This window comes from Penicillium paradoxum, assembly GCF_028828445.1.
Source record: "Penicillium paradoxum strain IBT 22861 chromosome Unknown utg000002l_segment0_segment0, whole genome shotgun sequence".
Lineage (NCBI taxonomy): Eukaryota > Fungi > Ascomycota > Eurotiomycetes > Eurotiales > Aspergillaceae > Penicillium > Penicillium paradoxum.
Window position 1 is genome coordinate 1,115,609 of NW_026643180.1, and position 26,596 is coordinate 1,142,204.

At 48.0% G+C, this 26,596-nt stretch overlaps 11 protein-coding genes across 11 annotated transcripts; 6 read left to right on the forward strand and 5 right to left on the reverse strand.

Moving 5' to 3' along the window:
* Positions 1-522: 522 nt before the first annotated feature.
* Positions 523-4,223, forward strand: niiA (nitrite reductase niiA; the record flags this gene model as incomplete). The annotated part of the gene is made up of 9 exons (XM_057171488.1): positions 523-641; positions 695-842; positions 904-1,443; positions 1,512-1,594; positions 1,649-2,170; positions 2,223-2,425; positions 2,480-2,952; positions 3,007-3,164; positions 3,221-4,223. The coding sequence occupies 9 exons, from the start codon at positions 523-525 to the stop codon at positions 4,221-4,223; spliced, it is 3,249 nt and encodes a 1,082-aa protein (XP_057035391.1).
* Positions 4,224-4,368: 145 nt separating this feature from the next.
* On the reverse strand, positions 4,369-6,419 carry N7457_000421 (fungal specific transcription factor domain-containing protein; the record flags this gene model as incomplete). Its single annotated transcript, XM_057171489.1, has 4 exons — positions 4,369-4,734; positions 4,800-5,166; positions 5,226-5,826; positions 5,879-6,419. Coding segments are annotated over 4 exons (1,875 nt in total), but the record flags the coding sequence as incomplete, so codon positions are not given.
* Positions 6,420-7,828: 1,409 nt separating this feature from the next.
* N7457_000422 (aminotransferase-like domain-containing protein) lies at positions 7,829-9,604 on the forward strand (the record flags this gene model as incomplete). The annotated part of the gene is made up of 4 exons (XM_057171490.1): positions 7,829-7,975; positions 8,027-8,060; positions 8,114-9,276; positions 9,347-9,604. The coding sequence occupies 4 exons, from the start codon at positions 7,829-7,831 to the stop codon at positions 9,602-9,604; spliced, it is 1,602 nt and encodes a 533-aa protein (XP_057035393.1).
* A 1,031-nt stretch (positions 9,605-10,635) lies between these two features.
* N7457_000423 (MFS transporter) lies at positions 10,636-12,411 on the forward strand (the record flags this gene model as incomplete). The annotated part of the gene is made up of 5 exons (XM_057171491.1): positions 10,636-10,809; positions 10,881-10,960; positions 11,017-11,292; positions 11,352-12,172; positions 12,230-12,411. The coding sequence occupies 5 exons, from the start codon at positions 10,636-10,638 to the stop codon at positions 12,409-12,411; spliced, it is 1,533 nt and encodes a 510-aa protein (XP_057035394.1).
* Positions 12,412-14,057: 1,646 nt separating this feature from the next.
* On the forward strand, positions 14,058-14,536 carry N7457_000424 (L-rhamnose mutarotase; the record flags this gene model as incomplete). Its single annotated transcript, XM_057171492.1, has 3 exons — positions 14,058-14,193; positions 14,258-14,394; positions 14,453-14,536. The coding sequence occupies 3 exons, from the start codon at positions 14,058-14,060 to the stop codon at positions 14,534-14,536; spliced, it is 357 nt and encodes a 118-aa protein (XP_057035395.1).
* Positions 14,537-14,995: 459 nt separating this feature from the next.
* On the reverse strand, positions 14,996-15,386 carry N7457_000425 (uncharacterized protein; the record flags this gene model as incomplete). The annotated part of the gene is made up of 2 exons (XM_057171493.1): positions 14,996-15,231; positions 15,353-15,386. 2 exons carry the CDS (start codon positions 15,384-15,386, stop codon positions 14,996-14,998), a joined length of 270 nt encoding a protein of 89 aa, XP_057035396.1.
* A 1,427-nt stretch (positions 15,387-16,813) lies between these two features.
* On the forward strand, positions 16,814-19,336 carry N7457_000426 (uncharacterized protein; the record flags this gene model as incomplete). The annotated part of the gene is made up of 1 exon (XM_057171494.1): positions 16,814-19,336. The coding sequence occupies one exon, from the start codon at positions 16,814-16,816 to the stop codon at positions 19,334-19,336; it is 2,523 nt and encodes an 840-aa protein (XP_057035397.1).
* Positions 19,337-21,497: 2,161 nt separating this feature from the next.
* N7457_000427 (uncharacterized protein) lies at positions 21,498-22,148 on the reverse strand (the record flags this gene model as incomplete). The annotated part of the gene is made up of 2 exons (XM_057171495.1): positions 21,498-21,630; positions 21,697-22,148. The coding sequence occupies 2 exons, from the start codon at positions 22,146-22,148 to the stop codon at positions 21,498-21,500; spliced, it is 585 nt and encodes a 194-aa protein (XP_057035398.1).
* A 688-nt stretch (positions 22,149-22,836) lies between these two features.
* N7457_000428 (60S ribosomal protein uL18) lies at positions 22,837-23,941 on the reverse strand (the record flags this gene model as incomplete). The annotated part of the gene is made up of 3 exons (XM_057171496.1): positions 22,837-23,698; positions 23,752-23,789; positions 23,939-23,941. 3 exons carry the CDS (start codon positions 23,939-23,941, stop codon positions 22,837-22,839), a joined length of 903 nt encoding a protein of 300 aa, XP_057035399.1.
* Positions 23,942-24,231: 290 nt separating this feature from the next.
* On the reverse strand, positions 24,232-25,071 carry N7457_000429 (HAD family hydrolase; the record flags this gene model as incomplete). The annotated part of the gene is made up of 2 exons (XM_057171497.1): positions 24,232-24,957; positions 25,018-25,071. 2 exons carry the CDS (start codon positions 25,069-25,071, stop codon positions 24,232-24,234), a joined length of 780 nt encoding a protein of 259 aa, XP_057035400.1.
* A 467-nt stretch (positions 25,072-25,538) lies between these two features.
* Positions 25,539-26,423, forward strand: N7457_000430 (kinetochore subunit FTA4 family protein; the record flags this gene model as incomplete). The annotated part of the gene is made up of 4 exons (XM_057171498.1): positions 25,539-25,704; positions 25,763-25,931; positions 25,985-26,047; positions 26,114-26,423. The coding sequence occupies 4 exons, from the start codon at positions 25,539-25,541 to the stop codon at positions 26,421-26,423; spliced, it is 708 nt and encodes a 235-aa protein (XP_057035401.1).
* Between the last annotated feature and the right edge of the window lie 173 nt (positions 26,424-26,596).

Consider the following 26,596-nt stretch of genomic DNA (forward strand, 5'->3'; position numbering starts at 1 on the left):
TGGGGATATACAAGACTCTTGAGATTACTTGCAACATAAAACACATGAGCTTTTTCCAAAACGGCTTAGTAGATCGACATAGGACGATTTGCTATGCACCTGAAGTACATTTACTTGCAGAAAACAGCGCATAGTGCTCGTCCCCGAAATTCCCCTACTTGCAGAACAAAAGAATAACTCTTGATCTCCGCGGACATCGAATCTCCCACAGCCCCCTTCTGAATCACATTCTATAAGCTCATTCCTCGACGCCAAGTATATCGCTCATGTTTATCGAGATAAGCCCGAAGCCCTAAGCCAATCGCTGCAAAGGGGCATCTCCGCGGAGATCAAGACCTCACGATATCACCCGTTCCTGTTTCTTCCGCTCACTGATTAGCCTCAATCCGTACGACTCACAGCCTCTCACAGTGTCTCATCAGACAGAGTGGAACGAGGCATTAAGTTTTCTTAAAACTAGAATCGTAGCCGTGATCCGTAGAGCGTATCGTATACTCCATCTCATAGTACGATTCAACAGCCATGCCCGTGCTAGACGGACTACGATATGGCGAGCCACTCGATGGCAGTCCCAGTCCCTTGGAAGTCCAGCGCCAGAAGATCGTGGTAGTGGGACTGGGGATGGTGGCCATCTCACTCATGTATGCGCATTCCAGACCCTGGAGCAGCACGATGAACCCTAACAGCATCCCAGCGAGAAAATTATCAAACAAGACACAGAACGGAAATATGATATCGTCGTTGTCGGCGAAGAGTCACACGTAGCTTACAATCGTGTTGGGCTTTCGTCGTTTTTTGAACATCGCAAGATTGAGGATTTATACCTCAATCCGACCGAATGGGTGAGCAGTAATGTTTCTAAAGGCGTGATCACCTGGGTCCTAACTGGAGTATGCTTGTTAGTACGGCTCCTTCAAAGAACGGGTTTTCGATCATCACCTTAACACACGAGTAACTGCAATCAACCCCACGGAGAAGACCGTCCATACATCTACCGGCGCCATAATACCATATGATATTCTCGTCCTTGCAACTGGCTCTGATGCCACTCTTCCGACACGAACGCCTGGCTATGATGCCAAAGGCGTGTTCGTGTATCGAACAATCTCGGACCTGGAACACCTCATTGACTTTGCTGCTCGGCATAAAGGCGAGACAGCCGTGACAGTCGGGGGCGGACTATTAGGACTAGAAGCTGCCAAGGCAATGACAGATCTGCAAGATTTCGGAAATGTGAAACTGATCGATCGGAATAAATGGGTGCTGGCGCGACAGCTGGACGGGGATGCAGGAATGCTTGTTACTCGCAAGATCCGGGAGTTGGGACTTGATGTTCTCCACCAGAAGAGAGTAAAGGTTGTTGATACTGATGAGGAAAATAATGTGGTTGGGATCACATTTGAGGATGGGGAAAGGATCGATTGTTGTTGTATCTGCTTCGCGGTATGTACTCGATCTCTCTCCTGTCTACTCGCGTTTTCCCGATAATACAAGTGCTGATTGCTGTTCAGATTGGAGTTCAACCTCGGGATGAATTAGGTCGAGACACTGGAATCCAATGTGGTGAGCGTGGGGGATTCGTGATCGATGAGAGGTTTGTGACCATACACGAGTCCAGGAATTTGAGCTCTTCGTCTAACTCCTGTAGTCTACAAACCTCAATCCCAGATATCTACGCCGTCGGAGAATGCGCAAGTTGGGAAAACCAGACATTCGGAATCATTGCGCCGGGCATTGAGATGGCCGATGTGCTCGCTTTCAATCTGACAAACCCACACAAGCAGCCCAGAAGCTTCACGCGTCCAGATCTCAGCACAAAGTTAAAACTGCTCGGTGTTGATGTCGCTAGTTTTGGTGACTTCTTTGCCGACAGGGATGGACCGAAGTTCCTTCCTGGTCGTCGACCTTCTATTGCTGCTGGCCAGGATGGCCGTTCGAGAGAGGAATCTCCTGTTAAGGCCTTGACATATAAAGACCCCTTTGGCGGGGTGTATAAGAAGTATTTATTTACCATGGATGGCAAGTTCTTGCTTGGTGGTATGATGATTGGAGATACCAAGGACTACCTGAAGTTGAGCCAGATAGTTAAGCTCCAGAAAGAACTTGAGGTTCCTCCGAGTCAATTCATCCTTGGGGCTCAGAATGGCGGGGAGGAAAATGCAGATGACCTGTGAGTATTGTCAGTTTTGCTTATTTGACGAGGTGCTAACCTTTCACTGTAGTGATGACAGTACCCAGATTTGTTCCTGCCACAATGTCACCAAGGGCGATGTGGTCGCGAATCTGAAGAACGGCACATGCAAATCCATTGCTGAAGTCAAATCCTGCACGAAAGCAGGAACAGGATGTGGTGGTTGCATGCCTCTTGTGCAGTCAATTTTCAACAAGACAATGCTGGAAATCGGACAGGAAGTGTCGAACAACTGTAAGAATACACGAACTTGCACCAGAACTCTTCTGTCATGACTGACGTATCCAGTGTGCTCACACATCCCCTACTCACGAGCCGATCTATACAACATTGTGGCAGTCAGGCAATTGAAAAGCTTCGTCGATATCATGAAGGCTGTCGGGAAGAACCCAGACTCTCTCGGGTGTGAACTGTGTAAGCCGGCCATTGGATCGATTTTGTCTAGTTTATTCAACCCCCATGTCATGGACAAGGGTATCAACGACTTGCAAGACACGAATGATAAATTCCTTGCCAACATTCAAAGAAATGGCACATTCTCTGTGGTACCCCGAGTCCCAGGTGGAGAGATCACGGCCGATAAACTCATTGCCATTGGTTCCGTGGCGAAAAGATACGGTCTGTATTGCAAGATCACTGGTGCTCAGCGTATCGACATGTTCGGTGCGAAGAAGCAGGATCTTTTGAATATTTGGACAGAACTTGTGGATGCGGGTATGGAGAGTGGACACGCCTATGCAAAGGCTCTTCGTGCAATCAAAGTATGTCAAAGCACATATCTCCCGGGGAAAGCCTAGCTGACATTGAATGCCCAGAGTTGTGTTGGAACCACATGGTGCCGTTTCGGTGTTGGTGACAGTGTTGGCATGGCGATTCGACTGGAAGAGCGATACAAGAGCATTCGCGCGCCACACAAGTTCAAGGGAGCAGTATCTGGCTGTGTGCGAGAATGTGCCGAGGCGCAAAACAAGGAGTAAGTGCAAACAAAATCGACTATGACTAAAAAAACTCCAAGCTAATGACTCCCAGCTTCGGGCTCATTGCCACCGAGAAGGGCTTCAACATCTTCGTTGGAGGCAACGGAGGAGCAAAGCCTAGACACTCCGAACTCCTTGTTACAGATGTGCCACCTGAAATGGTAATGCCAATCATCGATCGCTACCTGATCTTTTACATCCGGACCGCCGACAAACTCCAACGCACGGCAAGATGGATCGAGAATCTCCCTGGCGGAATCCACTACCTCAAAGAAGTGATCGTGGATGACAAACTCGGGATTTGCGCCGATATGGAAAAGCAAATGAACGAACTTGTCGATAGTTATTTCTGCGAGTGGACTGAGACCGTGAATGACCCCAAACGTCGAAAGGCCTTCCAGCAATTTGCAAACACAGATGAGACCATTGAAACAGTCGAGGTCATCCAGGAACGATCTCAGCAACGGCCCACATACTGGCCAAAAGACACCACAGAGCGACAGGACTTCAAGGGTCACCAGTGGTCAAGCCTCTCCTGGCAGCCAGTTGTCCGGGCAGATCATTTCTCTGAGGAGCCACCGCAGGTCTCATCGGCGAATGTCAAGCGCGGCGATACACAACTTGCCGTTTTCAAGATCAAGGGCAAGTTCTACGCAACGCAGCAGATGTGTCCGCACAAGCGAGCCTTTGTTCTTTCTGATGGGCTTGTTGGCGATGATGATGCTGGGAAATACTGGGTGTCGTGCCCGTATCATAAGCGCAATTTCGAACTCAACGGTGAGCAGGCAGGACGGTGTTCGAATGATCAGACCATGAACATCGCTACATTCCCTGTTGAGGAGAGAGATGATGGGTGGGTGTATATCAAGCTGCCGCCCATCGATGAGTTGGATTCATTTTTAGGGACTGAGAAGTGGAAGGTGCGCAAGGGTGAAACGGAAGACCCATTCCACAAACTTGATAAAAGGTTCAAAGGAATGAAAGGCAAGAAGGTGACCGACGGGGTTTTAACCCGGGCGCCAGCGGTGCAGCCAGCGAAGACAATTGATTGGTAGTTGATGTATGAGGTGATGGTTTATTGTTTGGATATTTTAGCGATGCGACAGGTTGATGCATGTGATCATTCAGGTAGTTTATAGTGACTAAATTGAGCTCAAGTGTGCATTTTGATTTCTTTTCATCTGGTCTTTTTCTGGAATTTCATGTCTGCGGATCATGAAAAGGTGCGAGGTTGACTTCTTCAAGTGGAGGCCACCAGTGCGACCACATGCCTTGCTCATGAGCATACGCATTAACCTCGCTGAGTAAGTTGTTAAGTGGCATATCCAGATCTACTATGTCAGACTCTATATCAGCTGCTGGTACGGGGTTATAAGGCGATGACGGCACTGTTGGTCTCTCTGCACCCTCAATTTCCTGAAGGTGCTGATCAGACCTGTCAGGCACCCGAAATTCATGCAAAGATTGGTGCAAGTTATTGAAATCCGTTCTTGTCTTGCCTTGATATCGTGATTTGTCAGAGGCAGCTCGTTGATATAAAATTGATGCATGGTTAATGGTTGTTATCTGTGTTTTTCGCCAATGTTAGCTGCAAGAAAAAAGAAATATCGTCAGAAAGCATTGATACTCACCCAGCTTTCACCAAGCTTCCACACATGTCGGAACTTCTCCAGGTAGGCAAGACAATAATTTAGATTGGTTTCTGCATTTGGACTGCGGCCGAGATTCATTTGGGGGAATCGAAAGGCGTAGAGATTCATATAAGCCGCAGAGAAGGCACAGAATCCCACGAAAGGTGTTAACATCTCTGCCCCGCACTCAGATGCATCGTGCAATAGCTTAGCAATTTTCTCGGCTGTTCCAAAAAGTACAAGGGCACTTTCATCCCACCAGCCTTCGGGTGCTTCCGCTTCCAGGGTGGGTTGGTCGATCGGCCCTCTGGGAATGGATCCAGCAGTAGGTAAAAAGGGGAAATATTCACGATGGAGCATAAGTGTGCTGTCAGAAAATGATGTCAGTTCGGACTATTCTTATGTTAGATGGGATCAATATCTTACGATGTATAATAGAGCAGATTAATATAAGTAAACGATTCTCCCCAGCCTAGAGTGGTGTGAGCCAAGACACTGTTCTCTGGATAATGGAGTCGATGGTGTTGCGTAGCTCTCCATTCTCTTAAATGCTGCATGGTTTTTGACCACGGCGATCCTGGCGCCCAAGGACAATTCTGCAGTGCACACATCCCCGGTGCTCGCCGACCATCGTTGAAAATGAAGGTCATGATATGTGCCCATATATCGAAGCCAGAAACCAGAACCTTGAAAGACTGCGTGACATCTAGGGGTGCAGTCTGCGCAGCCTGTGCAGTTGTAAAATCTTGTTCAAGATTTGTTCGCTCAGACGAGAGATCAGGTCCAAACACGAAATCCACGGCACTCAGCGGACATGAAACTTTAAGTTTTTCCATTTCTGACATGGGTAACATGGGTGGGTTATATGTTCCTGAACTAACCATTCGGTCCATGATGAAGCAGGCCCAGAAGGTCCTGTTCTCGACCGCAACTGAAACAGCATCTCGCTGGCTTGGCGGAGTAGGGTCAAGAGGATATGGTGAAACCCTGAGGCTGTTTAAAGCCTGTATAATTCGGATTGCAATTCCTACGCAGGGTTAGTTCTCGGATGATTTCATGACAAATACCATAAATCATACCACAGTAGATCCATGCGCGGTGAAATTCTCGAGAGCCCCATTCATATAAACTCATTATAAGTGAGGCTTGTGCCACTTGAACTTTGGGGGCCTTGAAAGACCATTCAGACAGCATCTCCCGGGCATACGAGACATAATGTTCTCTCGGAAGCAAGGAATCTTCCCAAGGAAGGCCGAGAAGGGTAAATTGAACCCTAGACGATGCCAAGATCACAGCAAGTAATATTTTGCTTTCGTCGGAAATCGGTGATTGGAATTCTTTGATGAAAGCCGAGTGATTTAGTATTGCAAACTCGGGATATTTACCCGTGAAGCCATTGAGGGACTTCAATATGATGTCCTTGGAAAGACTAGATAGATGGCTATCGACCGAATTCTTGTTCGTATACTTTCCAAATCCCGATGTAGTAGACTGGACTAGGACATTGGGCGCTTCTGGGGAAGGTCCTGTATGTGGCGACTCTTTGGGTGTACCCGCATGCTCGTTGACCGCTCGTCGTTCGTAGGGTTGGTATGCATACTCCCCTCGTTGCCTATGTTTCTGGGGCGTCTTGTGTGGCGGTCTGCTGAGTGAACAGCCAGCGATGTCTGATTTCCGACACCTTTGGCAAGGCGCAGACCCCGAGTGGACGCATTTAACTTTGGACCTCCTGGAACTGATGAGCCTTTTGGAACTAGTGGTTTGGGTCAGGGAGCCCTACCGGCAGGATTCACACGAGACACTTGACCGCATTCCGATGTTCAAATCCGACGCTGACTGTTTGTCGGTTCTCATCGGGATATCGGGAATGGCGGGCCCAGGTTCCTGATGCCTGGTAGCCTGAGGCATGAATATGTGATACCTTTCGTTCCAACCAAGAGTAAAGAGCTCCTTGGCATCTTCTCTCAATCCCTGTCTGGCTGTTCCTGTCTCTGTGTGTGCTTTCATTTTCAATATCTGTATACATAGCTTCGCCTTCGAGAACTTTTCTTCATTCCCGGAGTATTCAATATCAATACCACCAGTGTTTGTCTTACCTCAACTATTATGCGTAGCAGAAGTCCTCAATTCCATCCTGTGGAAGCTGTCGCCTTGCAGAACAAGATCCTTACCGCTAGCTTCTTCTCTTATAGGCACTACCGTTCATTAGCGTGGACTAGTTATATCTCTCACTACTCCGTACATGATCCAAGCTAATTTTTCGGATTCCTCGGATAGGATTGGGTAGAAGTTTACATTACCATGGTGACTCTGCACCATTCAGTATCTGATGAAAGGACAAGCCCACCCCATTTTAGCTTCTTCGAGGTATATATGCTCGTTAAATATGCGCATGAACATATTTTATTTTTAGCACCACCTATACATCAAATGGTAAGATGGCCGAGTTGGTCCAAGGCGCCAGGTTAAGGTATACCTTAACTCCACAACTAGTAATAGTTTCCTGGTCTCGAAAGGGGCGTGGGTTCGAATCCCACTCTTATCATATCTTTTTGCTTCCTTTTTTTGGTTGTGCGGCTATAGATGTGGGTCATAACTATGTATTCATCTATGGATGTCCAGTCATGTAGAAGTGAGATGGGAATGTCTTGTGTTGCGGTTGCCCCCTCCCATTTTTTTTATACATCTATCACACGGGCTACGGCATGTGCACCCCTCCAAAGGATCTCCTGTGCATACGCAAAGGTTCTGGGCGAATCGGTCTTGACTTCCGCATTTCAAAATCTTTTTCGCAGGCTTTTTGTGGGGATTATCGGCTTCCGGACGATCGGGTTTGGGATGGTCGGGTTTGAGCTCGGCTTTGGCTTTCATGTTAGTTATATCTCCGTTTTTCGCAGTTCTCGTGAGTCATTCTTCTTGGAATGCGAGACAGATAGGCAAATAAAAATTCCGGTGCCCGGAAGACTTTTACGCTGTCTGGATCACTTGAAAGACCGCTCTTTTGGTAAATCTTGCCATACCTCGCTGCAATGCCTCTCTTTACAACACACCCGAACGAGACTGGAGTCGCTGAAAAGCGAAGACTATTGGACGACATTCAGAAAAGACGGGATGAAAATGGCAGACTTCTTGCTGGTGTAGCTGCCGCTTGTAACACTGACGATTTCAAACTTCCCGTAAGGATATATATACTCCACACTGCGGGCAAAAGCTAACAACACATAAAGTCTTCGGGAAAACCAAAAGCCAAGTGCTGGGACTGTAAGAGCTCATCCCCTCGAATGGGTGTTCATTTCTAACATTGAAACATTCAGCCCATCTCAGCCCAGAAAGCCAGTCCCGACCTCAATGCATCCTCAAACAGGCCGCTACCTACCTCAGCAAACCAGACATTGTATCGCTTGGAGGTGGCCTTCCATCAAGTGAATGTTTTCCATTTTACGAATGGAGTTTCCGGGTGCCTACAGCTCAACACTTTAACGAAAAAGACGAAAACTCACAGGACTGTCCCACAACCCAGACCATCAGTATTGGAAAACACGACGTCAAAGCTGGGATCTCCGAGTATGACCTTTCGATTGCCCTCAATTATGGTCAGGCAACTGGATCCCCCCAGATGATGCGTTTTATCACCGAGCATACAGAGCTGGTTTACAACCCACCCTATGCGGATTGGAAAGTTTGTCCAACGGTTGGAAGTACCGGCGCCCTTGAACAAACTATCCGCATGCTTTGTGATCGTGCGAGGGGTGATTCAATCCTTACAGAAGAATACAGTTTCTCTACAGCGCTTGAAACTTTCGTTCCCCAGGGCATCAAGCCGTTCGGCGTCAAAATGGATGATGAAGGCTTGATTCCGGAGAACATGGACGAGATTCTCAGCTCCTGGGATGAAAAGGCCCGTGGAAAACGAAAGCCTCATGTTCTTTACACTGTTCCCTCCGGACAGAACCCAACGGGCGCGACTCAAAGTCTTCAGCGCCGCCGTGCCATTTATGAAGTCTGCCAAAAGCATGATATCTACATTATCGAGGACGAGCCATACTACTTCCTTCAAATGCCTCCTCACCAGGGCGTGGAGAGTCATGGTGTGCAGGTATCCGAGGATGTCGAGTCGTTCCTGGCTGGGCTTGTCCCATCATACCTGAGTCTTGATGTTGATGGCAGGGTATTGCGTATGGATTCATTCTCCAAGGTTCTCGTGCCCGGTTCGAGATTGGGATGGATTACCGCGAGCGCGCAAGTAGCAGAGCGATTCATTCGCCATGCCGAAGTTGCCAACCAAGGCCCCAGTGGAGTTTCGCAGATCATGCTCTGGAAATTGCTTGATGATACTTGGGGACATGAGGGATATCTAAAGTGGTTGATTTCATTGAAGAACACCTATGCCAGAAAGAGGGATATGTTGCTCGCCGCTTGCGATAAGTTCCTGCCAACATCTGTTGTCAGTTGGAGTCCACCGACGACAGGCATGTTTGTAAGTCTTCTATCACTCCAGTGATTGCAAAGCCTTGGAAGTCGATCGAATTACTAACTTTCAATCATAGCTTTGGTTGAAGTTGGATCCGTTGCAGCATCCCGAATATCCTGCTCGCTCAATTGAAGAAATCGAAGGAGAGATCTTCGATCAAGCCATCAAAACCGGTGTCCTTTGCGCTCGTGGCTCTTGGTTCCGTGCCGAGCCTGACACACCTGCACAGGGAATGTTCTTCCGTGCCACCTATGCAAGTGCTAGCGCAGAAGCCATGGGCACTGCTATACAGCGCTTTGGTGAAGCGATTCGCCAGTCCTACCAAATCGAGTGAGAACTCTAGAGCTTAGACCCGAAAATAGACAACTACTAGATGCTAAACAAGCTCAATTGCCTGATAGTTTGAAAATAGACCGATCTAGTTCGGGTACATAAACTGAAGTCCTCTATCGAAAGTCCTGCAACCGAAACCCTGATGTGCCAATTCGGGAGACTCGGGGACGAGAGCAGCCATTAGGTCATCAGGGCTCAATCCCTAGACGATACGGTCAAAATTAAGTATTTCCGCGGAGCTCAGATCGACACGATCCTCCAATCTCAAGACCCGCCAGGCCGAGCTCCTTCGTCAACCCCTATCGCTCTATGTTCCGCGTCCAATGAAGACGCTCGCGTTTATCAATGACGGGTTCCTGAAGCAAAGGCCCACCCCCGGACTCGATCTAACGCACTACAAACGGTCAAGTCCCAGATCGTCGACAGCTCCGCGGAGTTGCCTTGAAGAACTCAATTCATCAGATCAAGAGTCTTGCCTCCGGTCTTGGCATGGCGGCACAGTATACACCGGGACATTTACAGGCTATGCCCATGCACATCTTATCTCTCTCACTGTCGTATTGCACAGATGATGCGGAAGTTTCAGGGATAAGATCTAAACAAGAAGTAAGTTTAGCGTGCAAACGTCAAGATCCCTGCTACAATTGTGGTAAACAAGGTCTCTATCAAATCAGCGTCCTGGGATATAATCCCTCGTAACTCTTGACTCACTCTTTTCAATCAACAGCGCCTAGCCCTCGAAATGTGGCCAATGTGACAAGCTGTAGATAGCCAAGTCTGATTGTTGTACCATGTGGGATGATCAAATACATCCGAGATCCATTCTACACTAACCGGAGCACTAGAGACAAATATATAGAGAATCTACAGCATCTCATCTTTCGAATCTCTTCAATAGATTGCTAGCGGAATCTTTGAGACACCCTAACTTAAAACAATTTACCGAATCATCAAATCTTTTCAACTGGAGCACCGGCTCTTCACCCCCCCGCTACCCCACGCTACTATATAACGACCTCCCTTCCCACCAAGATGGCAATGAGCTTTGCCAAACAGCTTTTCACCGCGCCAGAAATCAATCCAAGTAATCGAAAAGCCAAGTCGATCCCAATATTGAACCCATTTGATCAATATGGACGAGTCTTCTTCTTTTCATGGCTTGGTTTCATGGTGGCATTCCTATCATGGTATGCCTTTCCACCGTTGGTAAGTCCATGGTCCAATTACAAAATGTTCGATATTTTAGAAACATTTTTTGATTGACTATCTTGTTCTAGTTGACTGTCACCATCAAACAAGACTTGAACATGACACAAGAAGAGGTCGCCAACTCCAACATCATCGCACTCCTGGCAACGTAAGTGCAAAATTATGGGATTGGAAAAACGAAAAACTTTTCTCTGACCCCCGCAGGTTACTGGTCAGATTTGTAGCAGGCCCACTTTGTGATCGTTATGGTCCACGTCTGGTGTTCGTGGGACTGCTCATATGTGGAGCCATCCCCACAGCCATGGCCGGGTTAGTCACTGGCCCAAAGGGCCTGATAGCTCTACGCTTCTTTGTGGGCATTCTGGGAGGAACATTTGTTCCATGTCAGGTCTGGTGTACAGGCTTTTTTGACAAAAAGATTGTTGGTACTGCCAACTCCCTCGCTGGGGGATGGGGGAATGCAGGTGGGGGGATTACATAGTAAGACTTTACCCTCATTCTAGTCACCTTGCTCATATATACTGACGGAATTATCATAGCTTCTTGATGCCGGCCATTTATGATTCCCTCGTTCAATCCCGCGGTCTTCCTTCCCATAAAGCATGGCGTATCGCCTACGTCGTTCCATTCATCATCATCACTGTCATCGCCCTGTGCATGTTATTCCTCTGCGAAGACACACCCACAGGAAAGTGGTCCGAAAGACATCTCTGGGCGAAAGAGTCAAGCGGCACTGCATCACCTGCTGACAGCAACATTGTCGACCTCAATACTGGCATTTTCTCCGGCGGAATGACGACACCGCATAACACCGCAACACTCGACATTGAAAAGAAAGGCACCCTAACACCACAAACCCGAGACAAAGATGCCACAGCGATGGGCGAAATAGATGTCTTCAAGCAAGAAACAGTCGTCGCTCCATCGCGCCGAGAAGCCTTAAACGTGGCTCTAAGCTTATCCACAATGGCCGTGGCAATCCCCTACGCTTGCTCATTTGGCTCCGAGCTAGCGATTAACTCCATTCTGGGACATTACTATGCAGAGACGTTCCCGCACATGGACCAGACCGAAACCGGTCAATGGGCCGCCATGTTCGGTCTGCTAAATGTTGTCTTCCGACCTGCCGGTGGTCTACTTGGAGATCTGGTTTACCGGGTTACCGACAATGTCTGGTCCAAGAAACTCCTGCTTACCTTTTTGGGGGTGGCTATGGGAGCTTTCCAGCTTGCGATTGGATTATCAGACCCATCTACTGAGACAGCCATGTTTGGCCTTGTGGCCGGACTGGCTTTCTTCCTTGAGGCGTCTAATGGGACTAACTTTGCTGTTGTGCCTCATGTGCATCCTTTTGCTAATGGTATGTTTGTCCCATTCGCATTCGCTAGATGTTTTTAAGCTAACATATTGTCAATAGGCATTGTTTCTGGAATTGTTGGTGGTTTTGGTAACCTTGGAGGAATCGTTTTTGCTATTATCTTCAGATACAACGGGTCGAGCTACGGACGATCAATGTGGATCCTGGGGGTTATATCGTTGGCAGCAAATTTGGCTATTTGTTGGATTCGTCCTATACCCAGAAACCAGATTGGATCATGATCTAAGGGTCTGGGATATTTCATGATTATGAATCCAGTGCTCAATTTACTAATCTTTTCATTAACAGATGTTGTTCGACGTACTACAACAAATCCAGGTCTCCATAGATCGCTCACATAGCTCAAATACTACTCCATGTAGCCAACCAGCAACCTACCGCATCATCATGCTAGTTGACATCTCTCACTCTCTCACCTCCTTGTCTCTGGGATTGAATATCCAATTGTCAAAACCAAATATAATTCTGTGTGTCCTAATGGGGCCATATTTATGACTTTAACAAATCCTTTTCAAATACAAGAAAGGTAAGTACTTCGTCCTGCGTGGCTTTGGTGCATTTACACAGGTTGTTCACAGCAACCCATGGCTCTTAATTCCTTCATCCATTTTCACACTCACATTATCTCACTTCTGCATTCCAGACATTTCCATCTCCATCCACCTCCACCTCTACATTTCTGGACTTTTAGCTGAAGATTATAAAACAAGCCTTCTGTCGGTCTACCCTTTGCACAAACAACACACGAGAGCCCTAAAAATCATCAATACAAGACACCCGCCACTCTTAAACCTAACTTATTCCCAACTGGCACATGAAACACTTCTCCTCGAGGGAGTGGGGAAGCCAAACCGCGCTATCCACATCACCCTCAGCTTCAGTTGGGGCTGAATGAGGGAAAACCGTTCCACAGAGCATCAACGCACTAGTATCGGACTGCGTATGTAATAGGATTAGCGGGCTCTTAGTCCTGTTCCTAGTGCTGTGTATCAAGTTGAAGAGCGCTGGGCTTCTCTTGTACCAATGTGGATGTGCTCCGTAAAGGGCAGTGCTGTCTCCTCGCCCTAGAGTATTAAAAATTTTGTAAAGGTGAGTTATCGGCACTCCTTTATTACAATTACGTGCTTGTGGATTCGTATTCATCTACGGAGTACCTATCCACCTGTTGTTGTTAGGTACTTCGGGGCTATGGACTCCGTATATGCGGCTGAGATGCAGGAACAACAACCCTGGTCTGTTTTACCTGGGCAGGGTTCGTCAACACTCAAAAGCACCGATTGCATGCAAGCCACCCGTCAACAAGTACCTACATGGGGTACTAAGGGGCCGTATGTAATTGTCTTACCATAGGTTCAAGGAGAAGGCGAGTCACGTGTCCGTCCACTGTTAACAAGAAGTATGATCACTCCATGAATGGATAAAAGCGGGTTATTGATGTTCGTGAATTTAATACGAACTATTACAAGCACATGAAGATGTAACATAAACCATAGCGATTCGAATAACCCCTCAACAGGTATAAAGCGCTTGCGTTGTAACGTTTCATTGCAAGCAAGCGCTCCGAAGAGGTGGTATGTAAACACGTCCGCGTAAGACTGTAACTGCAATGTAAAAGAACCAATATAATCTAGCGGTCCGATAATCACTAGTGTCGCCAAATGCCCCTCTCGTCGGAGCTGAAAAGTAACGGTCTGATGCCAAGCTCTCCCCGGGCTAGCAGCCCCCGAGTGGGGGTTGAAGTCCGAATGAGAACGAGGGGCATAAAAGGGTATGAAATCCCTCAGTCAATAGGCCTTTATTTCACATCCTCAAACAGACATCCAAACATTCAAGTCTATCATTTCCTTATACAAAACATCTTGTCAAAATGGCTCAGGCTCAACCCCTCCGCTTCGGCCAGATCGTCCACCTCAAGCCCTCCGAGCTCGCGGCATACAAGGAGTGCCACGCCAATGTCTGGCCTGAGGTCCTCAAGTTAATCAAGGAGTGCAACATGGCTGAGTGTAAGTTTTGACTTCATATGTAATAAAGATGACTGCCTGATACAGGCTAACGTCACTGGCATAGACTCGATCTTCTTCGATGGTGAACGGACTTTGTTTGCTACCTTCAAGTATGTTGGCACAGACATCAGAGCCGATATGGTCAAAATGCGAGCCGACCCCAAGATGCGGGAGTGGTGGGGCATGACTGATGCGATGCAGGTATGTGGAAGGTTCAAATCAAACAAGATAAGAAAAGACACACTAATATATACAATAGGAGAGCCTTATTCCCGGAGCCGTGAGCACGGTGGAGGGCCCGGGTTGGTGGAAGAATTTGGAGGAGGTGTTCTATCTGGAATAGATCTTTCAGTCCTTGTAAAAGTGATTGGACTTGTACATAGCCACAGAATTTTTGAACGATTATCGGAAGAACTGATCGATCCTTTTCTGTTTCACATCATGCGCAGCACTTCCAACGCCGCTTCCAGTACGATGGAGTTTGGTTAGATGTTCCCTGCCATCGATACCCAGAACGATAAAGGCAAAATCCTGCTTAAGGACAGGCAGAGCGACTCTTTCTGCCTGTTTGTGAGTTATTGATATTGTCATATAACCGGTATTTGACCAGACAGGCCTCCTTTGAGGCGTTGCCATGCCACTGTCAGTTGAATTGAAGATCTCAATAAGATAAGACCATAACTCCTGGAGAATGATACCATGGGCAACGACCGCGACGTTTTGTCTGCCATGAGATTCATGCATCAGCAACGGGAGGAGGTGTTGGTCAAAAAATAATTTAGCTCTCCTTCTCATCGAAGTTTTAGACTCGGGAACGATCCAATTTGTCGGCAATGGTGATGGCGGAGAAGTTTTCCACAATTGGCCTTCCATTGATCCATAGTCCTTCTCTCTTAAATTCGGAGTCAGACTTGGCACCATAGGTGTTTGTCCAGACGGCGCAACCTGTGCACGACAAATTCCTTCCGCTGTGATCCTCGCTCGACTCAAGTCCGAGGAAAATACCGCCGTAAATTTGGTTGAATTGGAGACGAAATGCTGCGCAAGGCAATTGATTTGAGCCATCCCGTGGTTGGTCAGGGCCGAGTCAGTGGTTCCTGCCCTATCCCAAAACGTTAGTGCAGTTTTGGAACACTGTTTTAGAACCACGGTCTCCTACAGGACTCTTCCAACATTGTGTACTGTTTCTCCATGGCGAATAAGGTAAAGCTGCATTACGCCGTTAGATGGTCGTCACGCTGAAGTAGAAGAGTAAAAATTGAGACCTAGTGTCTTTGAGAGATAGCGAGAATCTTGGAAAGAGAGGAGGGTTTGCAAATGAAGATGAGGCCTTGGAGTCGCCAACAAAGAATCGATGGAAGTGGTGAATCCAGTTGGCCATGACGATCGTGACACGCTAACCGCTTTGGGAAATATTAGATGGAACTATTCGGGGCGACGATTCTATAGTATTGTCTTTTCGTTGTTATAAGATCCCACATAACATTCATATTTAACTTGACAATTGAAGTTACAAAGCAGCGCAGAATTATTATACTGCGCCAGTTGAACAGGCCTATTGAGGCACTAATATGTATGAACGGAGTACGGAGAACGGCCTCGAGATCATCAGATTACAACTCACTGAGTGCAATTCTACCTAAAATCTTCCAGATAGCTCTAAACCTTCCAAGCTTTGATTTGGGCCTGCTGAGTCAAGGCAAAATTCCTGATAGACCTGTTGCAATCCTACTCAAATCGCGGAAGTGCAAGAAGGCGCGTCGCGTCGCGTGGAGCCGAGTCTCCCCACATTTTGGCCTTTCCTGTCCCTGGTTGCTCCGACCCCTGTCAACTACGCCATCTATGGCTATGCTCTCCCATACAGGGTCTTCAAGTGTGTTGGCGATTCCAATTCTATCTCATATCCGTCGTATGCATGCTAATTGATTTCCCAAGTGTCAGGCGGCATCCCGTCCCCGTCGATACAGCCAACATCAACAATAGCTCATGACGGCTCATTGCCTGTTGGCACCATGGAGAATAATAGAGAGAACTGGGTTAGCCACCGACTTTTCCAACCAGATGAAATTCCCGGGCATGCGGTGCTAGCGCTATTTCAGTTCTGCGTGAAGCACAAAAATCTATATACGCCGTTGAACCCCAATACAATTTTTTGGGAGGCTGTTTCTATAGATTTCAACAGCATCTCCGGCTGGGAGTGGAGTACCGTTAAAGATTTTGTTAAAGACAAACTGCGCAAACATCGTGGGCAGGATTATGCTTATAACGAAGTCCCTCTAGACCTTGATGGTTACCGGATCGAAGCACTCGTATGGGAACTGAATGAGCATTTCGAACGCGTTATGGCGAAGAATGAACCACGAAATAGTTCGCAGTCATCTCAGACCGGGGCTGGCCTTACTGTTCAGCCCACCTCAACTATTCCTCCACAGGCCGGATCGAAACGAACATTCTCGCCAGCCGGCTTTTATGATAGAATAAACTCAGATGGTGAGTATTGTATTACACTGACTAGGATGTGCTGATAATTTTAACGCTACCGATAGATGATTCACTCCAAGTTCATATCCTTGACGAAGACCCCGAAGATATCATATTACAACGGAGCAAATGCGCCAAAATGCGTTGCGACTTTGATCAAGCCCGGTGGCTTCTTCTACTGCTCCAGGACAAGGAGAAGGCCAGAGCATACCTTGCAGAACTGGAGTCTAGTGAACGGCTACATGACGAAAGAGAGGCACACCACGAATTGGAAAGCACGAAAGCAGAGAGTGATGGCGATTGGGAGAAAGCGAAGATCTTACTCCATCAACTCGAGAACAACACGAGAGCCAAAAGACTCCTGAGTGCCTTGAAAAAGAGACAAGAAATCCAGGCCAAATATAATGAAGGTCTCCGAGGAGAAATCGCAGCAGCACAATTCGACTCTCTTGATCTTACTAAGGCCTGCTCTCTGGTCACTCAGATGAAAGGCAAGAGACCTCAAGCATTTGTGACCCTATTCAAGTGCAATAAGGCTTTAGCGAATAATGCCTTTGAGGAAGCTCAGTCTGTCCTCGATAACTCGTCACTCCCAAGGGTCCAAGACGCATTGAAATCTATCGTGGCACTTGCGAAATCCCTGCACAATGATAGGCAAGACAGTACTTCTTTAGCTTTGGCTATGGATATGCGTAAAGAGCTACATAAGACAACTCTCGTCAACTCATCGGGAGAGGAGAGTGCAGAGACTTGCGATGGCCACATTGAGGTCACAGTCTTAGAATCTGTCCGGCCTAAGCCTCCACCAGGTAACATGGACACAGTTATCGAAAAAGTGTGCGAAGAATTCGTATTGTGTGGCCACTGGGATGAGGCCAAAGACTATCTCCTAACGAACCCGAACAAAATAGCATCCGGACCAATCCTTAGGAGGTTGGAAGAGCAACGATCAGCACTCAATAAGCTTGACGAGAATTTGGAAAGACAAGCCAAAGAAGCAGAGCTGAATGGCGATTGGGATGAAGCGAAGTCCCTCCTTTCTTGTATCAAGAGTGATTTCGGTAAATTCCTGCTTAAGGCTTTGGAATATAGCCAGGCACGATTGAGCCAGAAGGAAGAACACTTGGAATTACTCGTTCAACTCAAGAAGGACTACCCTGATCGGCGCCTCAGGCAGGTCGAACTTACACAGTTTATTGAATACGCAAAAATACATGGGCCACCAGGAATAGCCCACGATCAACAAAGTCTTTTTGCCGGAGAAAAGATGTTGGAAAGTGGTGTTCTCTGGAAGAAGCCCGATGACTTCCGCAAAGTATTCGAAATGATGGCTGAAGATATGCGCGATGATCGTGACAGGGTTTGGCATCGACTAGAACCCCGAGAGTCGCATCGCCGGCCAGCTCTTGATGCCGATTCGGCAAAAGTCGATGCTTTACTTCGGGTTGGAGCCAGTATAAGGAGGCAAGACTATACGTCTGAATGTTTTCCTCCATCAACTTCCTCGGAAATGCAAGATCTTTTCGATGTCTTGGGCTTTGTACCAAATCCGACGCCATGGTCGAAAGCGGGGACCCGAGACCCATGTATAGTCACCAGCAGTGGACAGGTGATCCGGGAGTACCGCACAAATCAGCCTGCGTTGAGAACTTTACCCACAGAAATGCTGGTGACTCTTTGCTCACTCTGCCTCACTCACAAGGAACTCTACAACAGACCACAAGGCAGTGGAGACTTTTGGCATCGTGTTGCTAATCACTTTTGGGAAGATTCGGGCTGGGACTGGGAGCGTGTTAGGCGCCAGGTGCAGTATAGGATTCGCGTGTGGCGTGACAATCCTTCAAAACTGCCCAACGACCCTGAAGGTGACATTAAACGCTTGGTGGGAGAACTAGTTGCGCATATTAATAGCGTCCAACCTGCACACCTGAGAATCGTGCCCCGTTCCCCTGGGTCCCCTAGGGTTCCAAAACCTTCTCACCCAGTGGAAGTTCTTACCTTAAGCGCCGTGAAGCGAGCATTCTCACAAACTGGGTTAGATGATGAGAGCCACTGGCCTGGTCTGAAGAACTGCGTCGTCACCTATGCACCTCCACCGAAGAAGAGAGCAGAGGAACCGGATGATGACTTTGATAAGGCCAAATCTACAATTCTCCAAATTTCTAATCGGGCTATCCTCGATCCGCTCCTGGAGGCTTTGGACGCCACCCGAGAAACCCAAATCCGAGTCAATGAACAGCTTGAAAAGCAGGCTAGGGAAGCCGACTCAAAGGGCGATTGGGAAACGGCTAGGTCTCTCCTGTCTCGCGTCGTGAGCAAGGATAAAGCTTTTCTTCTCATGGCGCTAGATTACAGCGAATCACGAATCGATTGGAGCAGTACCAAAGCATACAATACGATGAATGCCCTTTTGAATAAATTCCCCGACCCACGCCTCGACCAGGTGGACTATGAACGGGAAATCCTGGAGTCAGCCGAACGATGCAGAAGAGACAGGAAGAGTCATTATCAATCTAAGCTTCGTGACCACAGAAGCAGGTTCGGTCGTCTTTGGTCACGGAACGAGGATTTCCGCAAGGTTTTCCAAATTATCGCTGCAGACATGCGCCGTGATCGTGACAAGGAATGGTATGCAAATCCACCTCGAGCTAGGAAGGCATAGTTATTATCTGATTCTGATCCTGAATTTGAAATATACTCGACTCCACTCTGATCAGTGTGTTAGTCTCGGTATCTGAATTCAACCGATGGAATCTGCTTGTTGCATGTGGCGCGGAGACAGTTCGGATCTTAATCTCAAAGCCTCTCTCCGCAAATTCCAGCAAACTTATGACATGCGAGGTAGCAGTGACGCCCCATGCTGTTCACAAATTTCGGTCTGCTGGACTCCACTGTATGGCTGACGACCTTCACTGGTTATTCTGACTCGAGAATAGTGTCTGGTCAGAAAGAATAGCCATGGGAAACTACGTGAGTATACTTAAATGTAAACAAATACCTGGATCAATCAAGAAAATATCCGAACTTTCCCCAAACCCTCAATATTAAGCCTCCTGCTCGTTTCTTCCCACCCATTAGAGATCAGTCCGGGATGTTGCCCATCTGGGATGCTAAACTAGTATGCGAAACATGTTGCCTTCTTAGCATTCAGGCTTGATTTTCAAGCTCAATCTTACATTCTAACCCCTTCTCTTTATCATTCAATCTCGCCACATACCTGTTCATCACCATATCTGGACGTATGGTCGAATCAAGTGGTATGCCATCAACATAGCCATAGTTCAATGTCAATGCTCCTAATCCCCAGTAGATCTTGATCTGTTTTCATCTGACGCCCCGCGACGTCGAGTCAATTAAGGAAAGAGGACACCATACCCTACCTCAGGCGAATAATCCATCTACGTTGCCATTTCCAGACATTCCTCAGCAACCGAATCTCCTAGAGATCTGCCGTCTGTACAAAAGGCTCTACACAGACCCGCGAGGCAATACAAGCTACTGACAGCGTGTTACTTCTCACTCCTCGAGGATCTCAAGACGGCAATGGTATCGTACGAGGAACTACGTGCGAAATAAACACTGCTGATACCACGTGGGTCGTTCTACAGTCGGCAGCTCTGAAGGGAGTCGATCGCACACATTGACCTTGTTGAAGATCCTATCCAAAAACGAAATATCCCCCGATTATTTCACTTGATGGCGCCTAGTGGCAAATTATCCTGAGCAAGTGCCACAAGGAGAATATAGCATCATGGGCTGGCTTCGATGGTAGGATCTACGTATCAGCTCTTTAGAGTGTCACTGATATATACTAACACCCTATCTCCGTCAATATATGATGTACCGGACTTCCTTGCCTGGCATTTCCCCCAAACCAACCCTGGTAGTTCTTCTGTGGCTACACGTTTCCAGCTTCCTTGCAGAGACTTTACCGAGCAAGGATATTTGAAAAGGGCAAAGAAGCCAGGAGACGGGTGGTTCTAACAAGGCTACGTCTCTGCTCCTTTGGGTCTAGAATATGGCGATCTTCAATCTATTTCCGGGCGAATGACCTAGATCTAAACAGGCAATCCAAGAAAACACATCCAAATGATGCCTGGAAGAGGGATGAGGCTCTACAGTCTCAATTTGCGAGTCAGGGATAATGTTATTCTTCTGGCATCCGGACACAGTCGTGAATGGTTGGAATGGGAGAAAGCTGAAACATATGATCCACAGTCTGCATCTTAGTCTCACTTTTAGTTCCGATCTAAATCTTCACCCCTGTCTTACATGTAGCCTCGGTCTCAAGCTCAATCTCAGTTTATAGAATGGCCCAAGAACAATGCTTCGTAGGAGCCTTGAAATTGTCGATCTATCCCCTCTCGAAATAGATGGCCAATAAACAATCAATATTGTTCGTATGCCTTGATTATCTCCTATCTTTCTCTGTTAGCTGACGAATAATCCGACCGAAAGAAAGGCAAGGATAACCTATATCGGCCGTGGAGTCGCGCATATAGGAATATATTCCAGTCGCAGGAGAGTAAGGGGTCACCGTGGGTGGAGACAGCGCCGGGAAGGCCGATCTGCATCAGAGCTATGACGTCGCTACATTGACAAATACAGAGCTATAGTCGGAGCTGGAAGAATGTTGCAAATTTTCTGGAATGCAGTGATATGATCGTACATCAAGGACAGTGGTGACGATAGCCAAATGAAGTTGATTGGAGTTAGAATGGACATATGTAATATATACAGTAGAAACTTGGACACCGCAAAGCCCTGGTATCTCAAATGAAACGTGAATTTCTGCGCTCAATCTATCCTCAACCTATTCACCCTCAAGACTCCTCAACCTGCTGCACAGTCAACTCCGGGGGGTCGACTTGTTTGTCACCGGAAGCTCGGAAGTCGCTAGGCGTTTCTAGCCCAGAGGGCGGTGTTTGTGCCGTCGATCCGCTCCAAGCCATGGCACTGTTGATATCCCGTTAGCACAAGCACAAGCAGTAATAATTGAATCTATCAGTTGGCAAGACCTACTCGTGCTGTTGTTCCTCAGTGTCCTTCGTCCACGCCTCGGGAAGCGGCGGACGTGGTGTCTCGGCCATGAAAGCGCCATTTAACCCATTGTGCCGTACAGTGCGCCCGTTGTATTCTGCGTAATTTGCATCGACGGATTCCTGGCCGGGGGAGGCCTCGTGGCCATTCACTGTGTGCCGAGCTGCTTCTGGGGTCTGTGGTTCAGACGGGACGCCATTGTATTTGCGGGGGGAACCGGAGCTCGAGCTGTGCTGTCTGTGGTGTCCGAGGGGCGTGGCGGTAGCTCTTGTCCTGCTGGTATCTGAACCCTTGGCGAGCTTGCGTTGATGGTTCTGGTTCTGGGGTGTTGTGCTTCCTGACCGCTGAGGATGTTCGTGACACCAAGGGCAATCGAATTTACCTGCGTAGGCACGATGCCAGCTTGCGTGGGTGTGCTGTTGATAACGCTTCATAATGGGGAGAGATGTGTAGGGAAGGAAGCTATGTAGCGGTGGGATGTACGATACAGGGTGGAATGATTATGATCTCATATTTCGGGGACCCAACGACTTTTTAAAGCGGGGACTGCTACATAACGCCAAACGGTGGACCCTGGGAACTTATCAACGCACCTCTCTTTTTTTACTTTTATTGCTTTTTGCTCTCGCTCATCCTTGCTACTTTGCAATAGCCACCGAATGCTGCGCTGGCAATGCAGCGTGGGGTTGGAGCCACAAATCAAAGCATTGGCGCCTGTGCATAGCGTCGACCCATCGACTCGGCCCAGTTTTCTCCCTGGAGCCTGGCTCCATGTGTACAAGCCCAATATTTAATGGCATGATACTAATACATCCATAGTCGAAGACTAGTCTGGGTCATGTATTACGCGTTATCCCAACTACTGACAGATGCAAGGAGGCAAATGAGGGAATAGAAACTGATGGACATTGGCGGGGAGCAGTTAGAACTGAGTAAAGAAATTGCCTTGAATGAACACCGAACTAATTGCTCCCAGGAAGAAAAACCCCTTTCCATAAAAAAAACAAAGTGGTATGTGCCATAATCCGTCAAACTACATAATGGAAAAAACGCCCGAAGTAGCCTAATCCCTCAATTGAATTTTGGAACTTTTGGTCGGAAGAAATATAGGAAGCGAGACGCTTAAGCAGCGAGCTTGCGGATCTTCTCCTCGACGCGGGCCTTGCGCTCGGCGTGGGTGAGCTTGGCGACCTTGTACTTCTTGGACTCGGCCTTCCACTCCTCCTTGGTCTTCTTGGCACCGGCATCCTCATCGGCCTTGAAGGGATCCTCGCGGATGGCCTTGTGGGCATCGGCGTAGATCTCCTCGAGGTCACCAGCATCGATCTCGTTGTCGATGTACTTGGTGAACTGGGACTTGTAGCGCTCCTCATCCTCATCGGCGAGGGTCTCCATGTACTCAGAGACGTGGCCACCGTGGATGTAGTTCTTCAGGGTCTCGGCATCGAGCTCCTCGGTCTCGATGTCGTAACCGGGGAAACGGCGGTCGGAGTGGGGGATGAAGACACCACCATCGGAGGCACCCTTCATGGCAGCGAAGACACGGTTACCGGTGGAGGTGCGGACAAGACCAACATCGAGGAAGGCCTTGAAGGGGCGGCGCTCGCCATCATCGGTCTCGATGGCCTCGGTGAGGGTGTGCTCACCGGTGGCCTCCTCGACACCCTTGAACTGCTCGTCAAGGTTGAGCTTCTTGAGGACACGGCGGGCGAGGAGCAGGCCAGTGGCGTAAGCGGCGGCCCAGTTGGTCAGACCCTGGTCAATGCCGTACTTGGGGAGCTCGTGAGCGTAGGCAGCGGCGAGGACCTTGTCACCGGAGACCTCAGAGTAGACGATCTGGGTAACGATGTCGCGGTTGGTGAAGCGAACGACCATGCGGTACTTGGGCGCATTGTACTTGTTCTTGGCCTGGGTGATCAGGCGCTTGCGAGCGTAGTAGTCGGTCTTACCCTCGCGACGGCGGCGGTACTTAGTCTGGTAGCGACTGTGGAAAAATTAGTGAATGGCTCAAAAAAATAGAGGGAAAAATTGTCTTACCTGAAGTAGGCATCGTTCTTGACGGTCTTGGTGAAAGGCTGTAGAACGATATCGCGAGTCAGCAATTAACGCTTCAGAAATTACGCCGAAGCAACTTGCAGGGACCCGGTTCCGATAGGAATCGGAGAGGAATAAAATGCAAAGAGGAATGCATAATGGCCTTTCAGCCATCAGCGATCGAACTCACCATTTTGACGGGTGTCGAGGGCGCTGGAGATGGACGAAGAAGAAGAGGTGGGAAATTTCGTGGGTCGACTTTGTGCGGGATTTCGCTTAGCGCGTGGCTGCATCCCCCTCCAGAAAGTGAGGTCGGGGACGAGTCGAACACCAACTTTCCGAACTATGAACAAAAAGAAAATCAGCAACAAATCAAGGAAAATTGGGGAAATTATCCATTTGCGATAGATTTGAATTTGCTCCTTCTTCTATCCTATCCATGCCATATTTTCCCGAAAATAACTAACTTCTATGTATATCGCCTCACAATCGTGCTTTGCCATCGTCAAGCAACTGAAGGCCAGTGAGCTTTTCCAACTCTCTGACCGCATCTTGGGTCTTTCCAAGAGTAACTTTGACTGTACGCATGCCGGATTTCTTTGCTCCCTTCAAGTTCTCGCCGATATCATCAAAGAATACAACATCATCGGGGTTGACTCCGAGTAGTCCCCGCTTCTTGGCCAAAGTGTCCATCTCCTGTAATGCCACCTGGTAGATCTGAGGATCGGGTTTGCGAAGGCCTGTATGTGCCGACGAAATGAAGAAATCGAATTGCTCTTTCACGTCGGATGGATTGTTGTATTCATGTCCATCGGGGAATATGACCGTGTTGGATAGAGCGCCCATCAGGAACTGTCCTGACTGTCTTAACTTCTTCAGAGCGGGGTACATATACTGGTCCGGTGAGCGTGATATGCGCATCATCTCCCAGAAAAGCCACTCTGCATCCACTGTCGGCAATGGAGGGATGGCCGAATCACTTGTACGTTGTTTCTTCTGGAGTTGTTGATGGAATTGTTTCCAGAGGTCGGGTCTCCGTAGGTCTGCATTGAACCCCGTGAAGAAGTCGGCATCCATCTTAATGTCACCTCGCTCGAGCCTGTGCCAACTTCCGTTCGGCGACGTTCGAGAGATACTGAAATTAACCCATCCTGGTGGGATGTTCTGGGCGATTTCGTAGTCAAGAATGGCCTGCATCGGTGAGACAACCTATAAATTGATCAGATATATATACCCGGCTTAGGACGTTGAACTAAGTGATTGACCTACACACACTCCTCCAATATCAAACAGAAGGCCCACCGGGCGCTTGATATCTGCCATCTCGAGATGTATATCTGTGAGGCTAATGGCGCTGAAGCGTGACTGTGAGATATAAAACTGTCCCTTCGGAAAGACCGTAGTTTGAACAGGTTGTGACAGTCTTCGATTGGCAAGGAACCTCCGGTTGCTTTGAAAGTGATCTTAAAGTTGGAGACGGTTAGATTACCGAGGTACATGCGATCGTAGGACTCTAGACCGAGGATATGTCGCCCACCAGGAATTTAGCAGTGTCCCGCTAGAGCCATAAAACTGTGTTTAGACTGTCGTTAGACCATTGCTCTCTGGGGTTTCTTTCCTGTCTGATTGCGATTTATCGCCCAGAATGTAGCTGGCTATCCCGCAAAATCGCATTTGCGGAGAGGCACGTGACCCTTATCGATAAGGACGCGTTTGGAGAAGATCGCGCGGCACTTTTGACGCTCAACGTTAGATACTTCTTCATCTCAGATTCTTGGGTAGTATGCAATATGGATTCAGCTCGAAGTATATCTGAGCTGAAATCTGCATTCATCTGGAGTCAAGTGCGCATTTTCTCTGAAAGTCTCGATTTACCCGAGGACTGGCGAAACTATGCCGCTGAAACCACGGAAGGTGATTTGAGTGACAAGGTTATTGAAGATGTTCTGCATAAAGGTCAGACCAACAACTACAATAAAACAACGCAATTTGCAAGAAACTTATAACCCGATAGTAAATGCAGCTGCTAAGCAACACAATCGCGTTGTCTATTCCTCCCAAGCGATCCACCATGTCGCCCAACAGATTGCAAACTTGTACTCGTCATCTGTCAGCCAAGAGGGACGCAGTCGAGATGCTTTTGCCCGGGGCATTGAAAAGACGACAGACTTGTCAAGGCAAATGTGAAATTGGGCCCGTCTCTCATAATGTATGACAAGGCTGACTATTCGACTAGGAATATCACAAAGATGCCTGTTGACCTGGAAACTCAGCAAGCAAGTGAAGAGGAGCATACAAGGTCAGTTGAGAACACATCCAGAACTTTTCCGATTGAAGTTCCACCTCCCTTACACCAGTTACACAGATACCGGCAGCTTCGCGAGCGGCTCGCAGCTCTCGACAATCAACGGCAGCAACGACAACAGCGCCTTGACCAATTGCGACATCTCCGGCGCTTACTTGAGCCATTTGAGAATCCACAAGAGGATATCCAACCAAATCTCATCACAAGGGACGGAGAGCTCGTTCGGGAATTAGAGAAAATGCGGATGCTAGTGGCTAGAGTTGGAGGCCGGATTGCACAACAGAAAAAGAGCAGCGGTGTCCCTGGACCCCATAATTACTCCCTTCCAGCCTCCGATCAAAGATTGGAAGCCTTGCTGGATATGCCTTGATGAAACTGAGATACCCAATGCCTACACGCATACAATGAATTTACTTGCGACATGACATGATGAGATTCTCAGCGATGAAAGCACTATCTTCTGCGAATGGTAGTTTCCTTGGGTATGATTACATCCCAAGCCCGTAGCTACATGTACATGTATGTTGTACATAGTACCTTCCA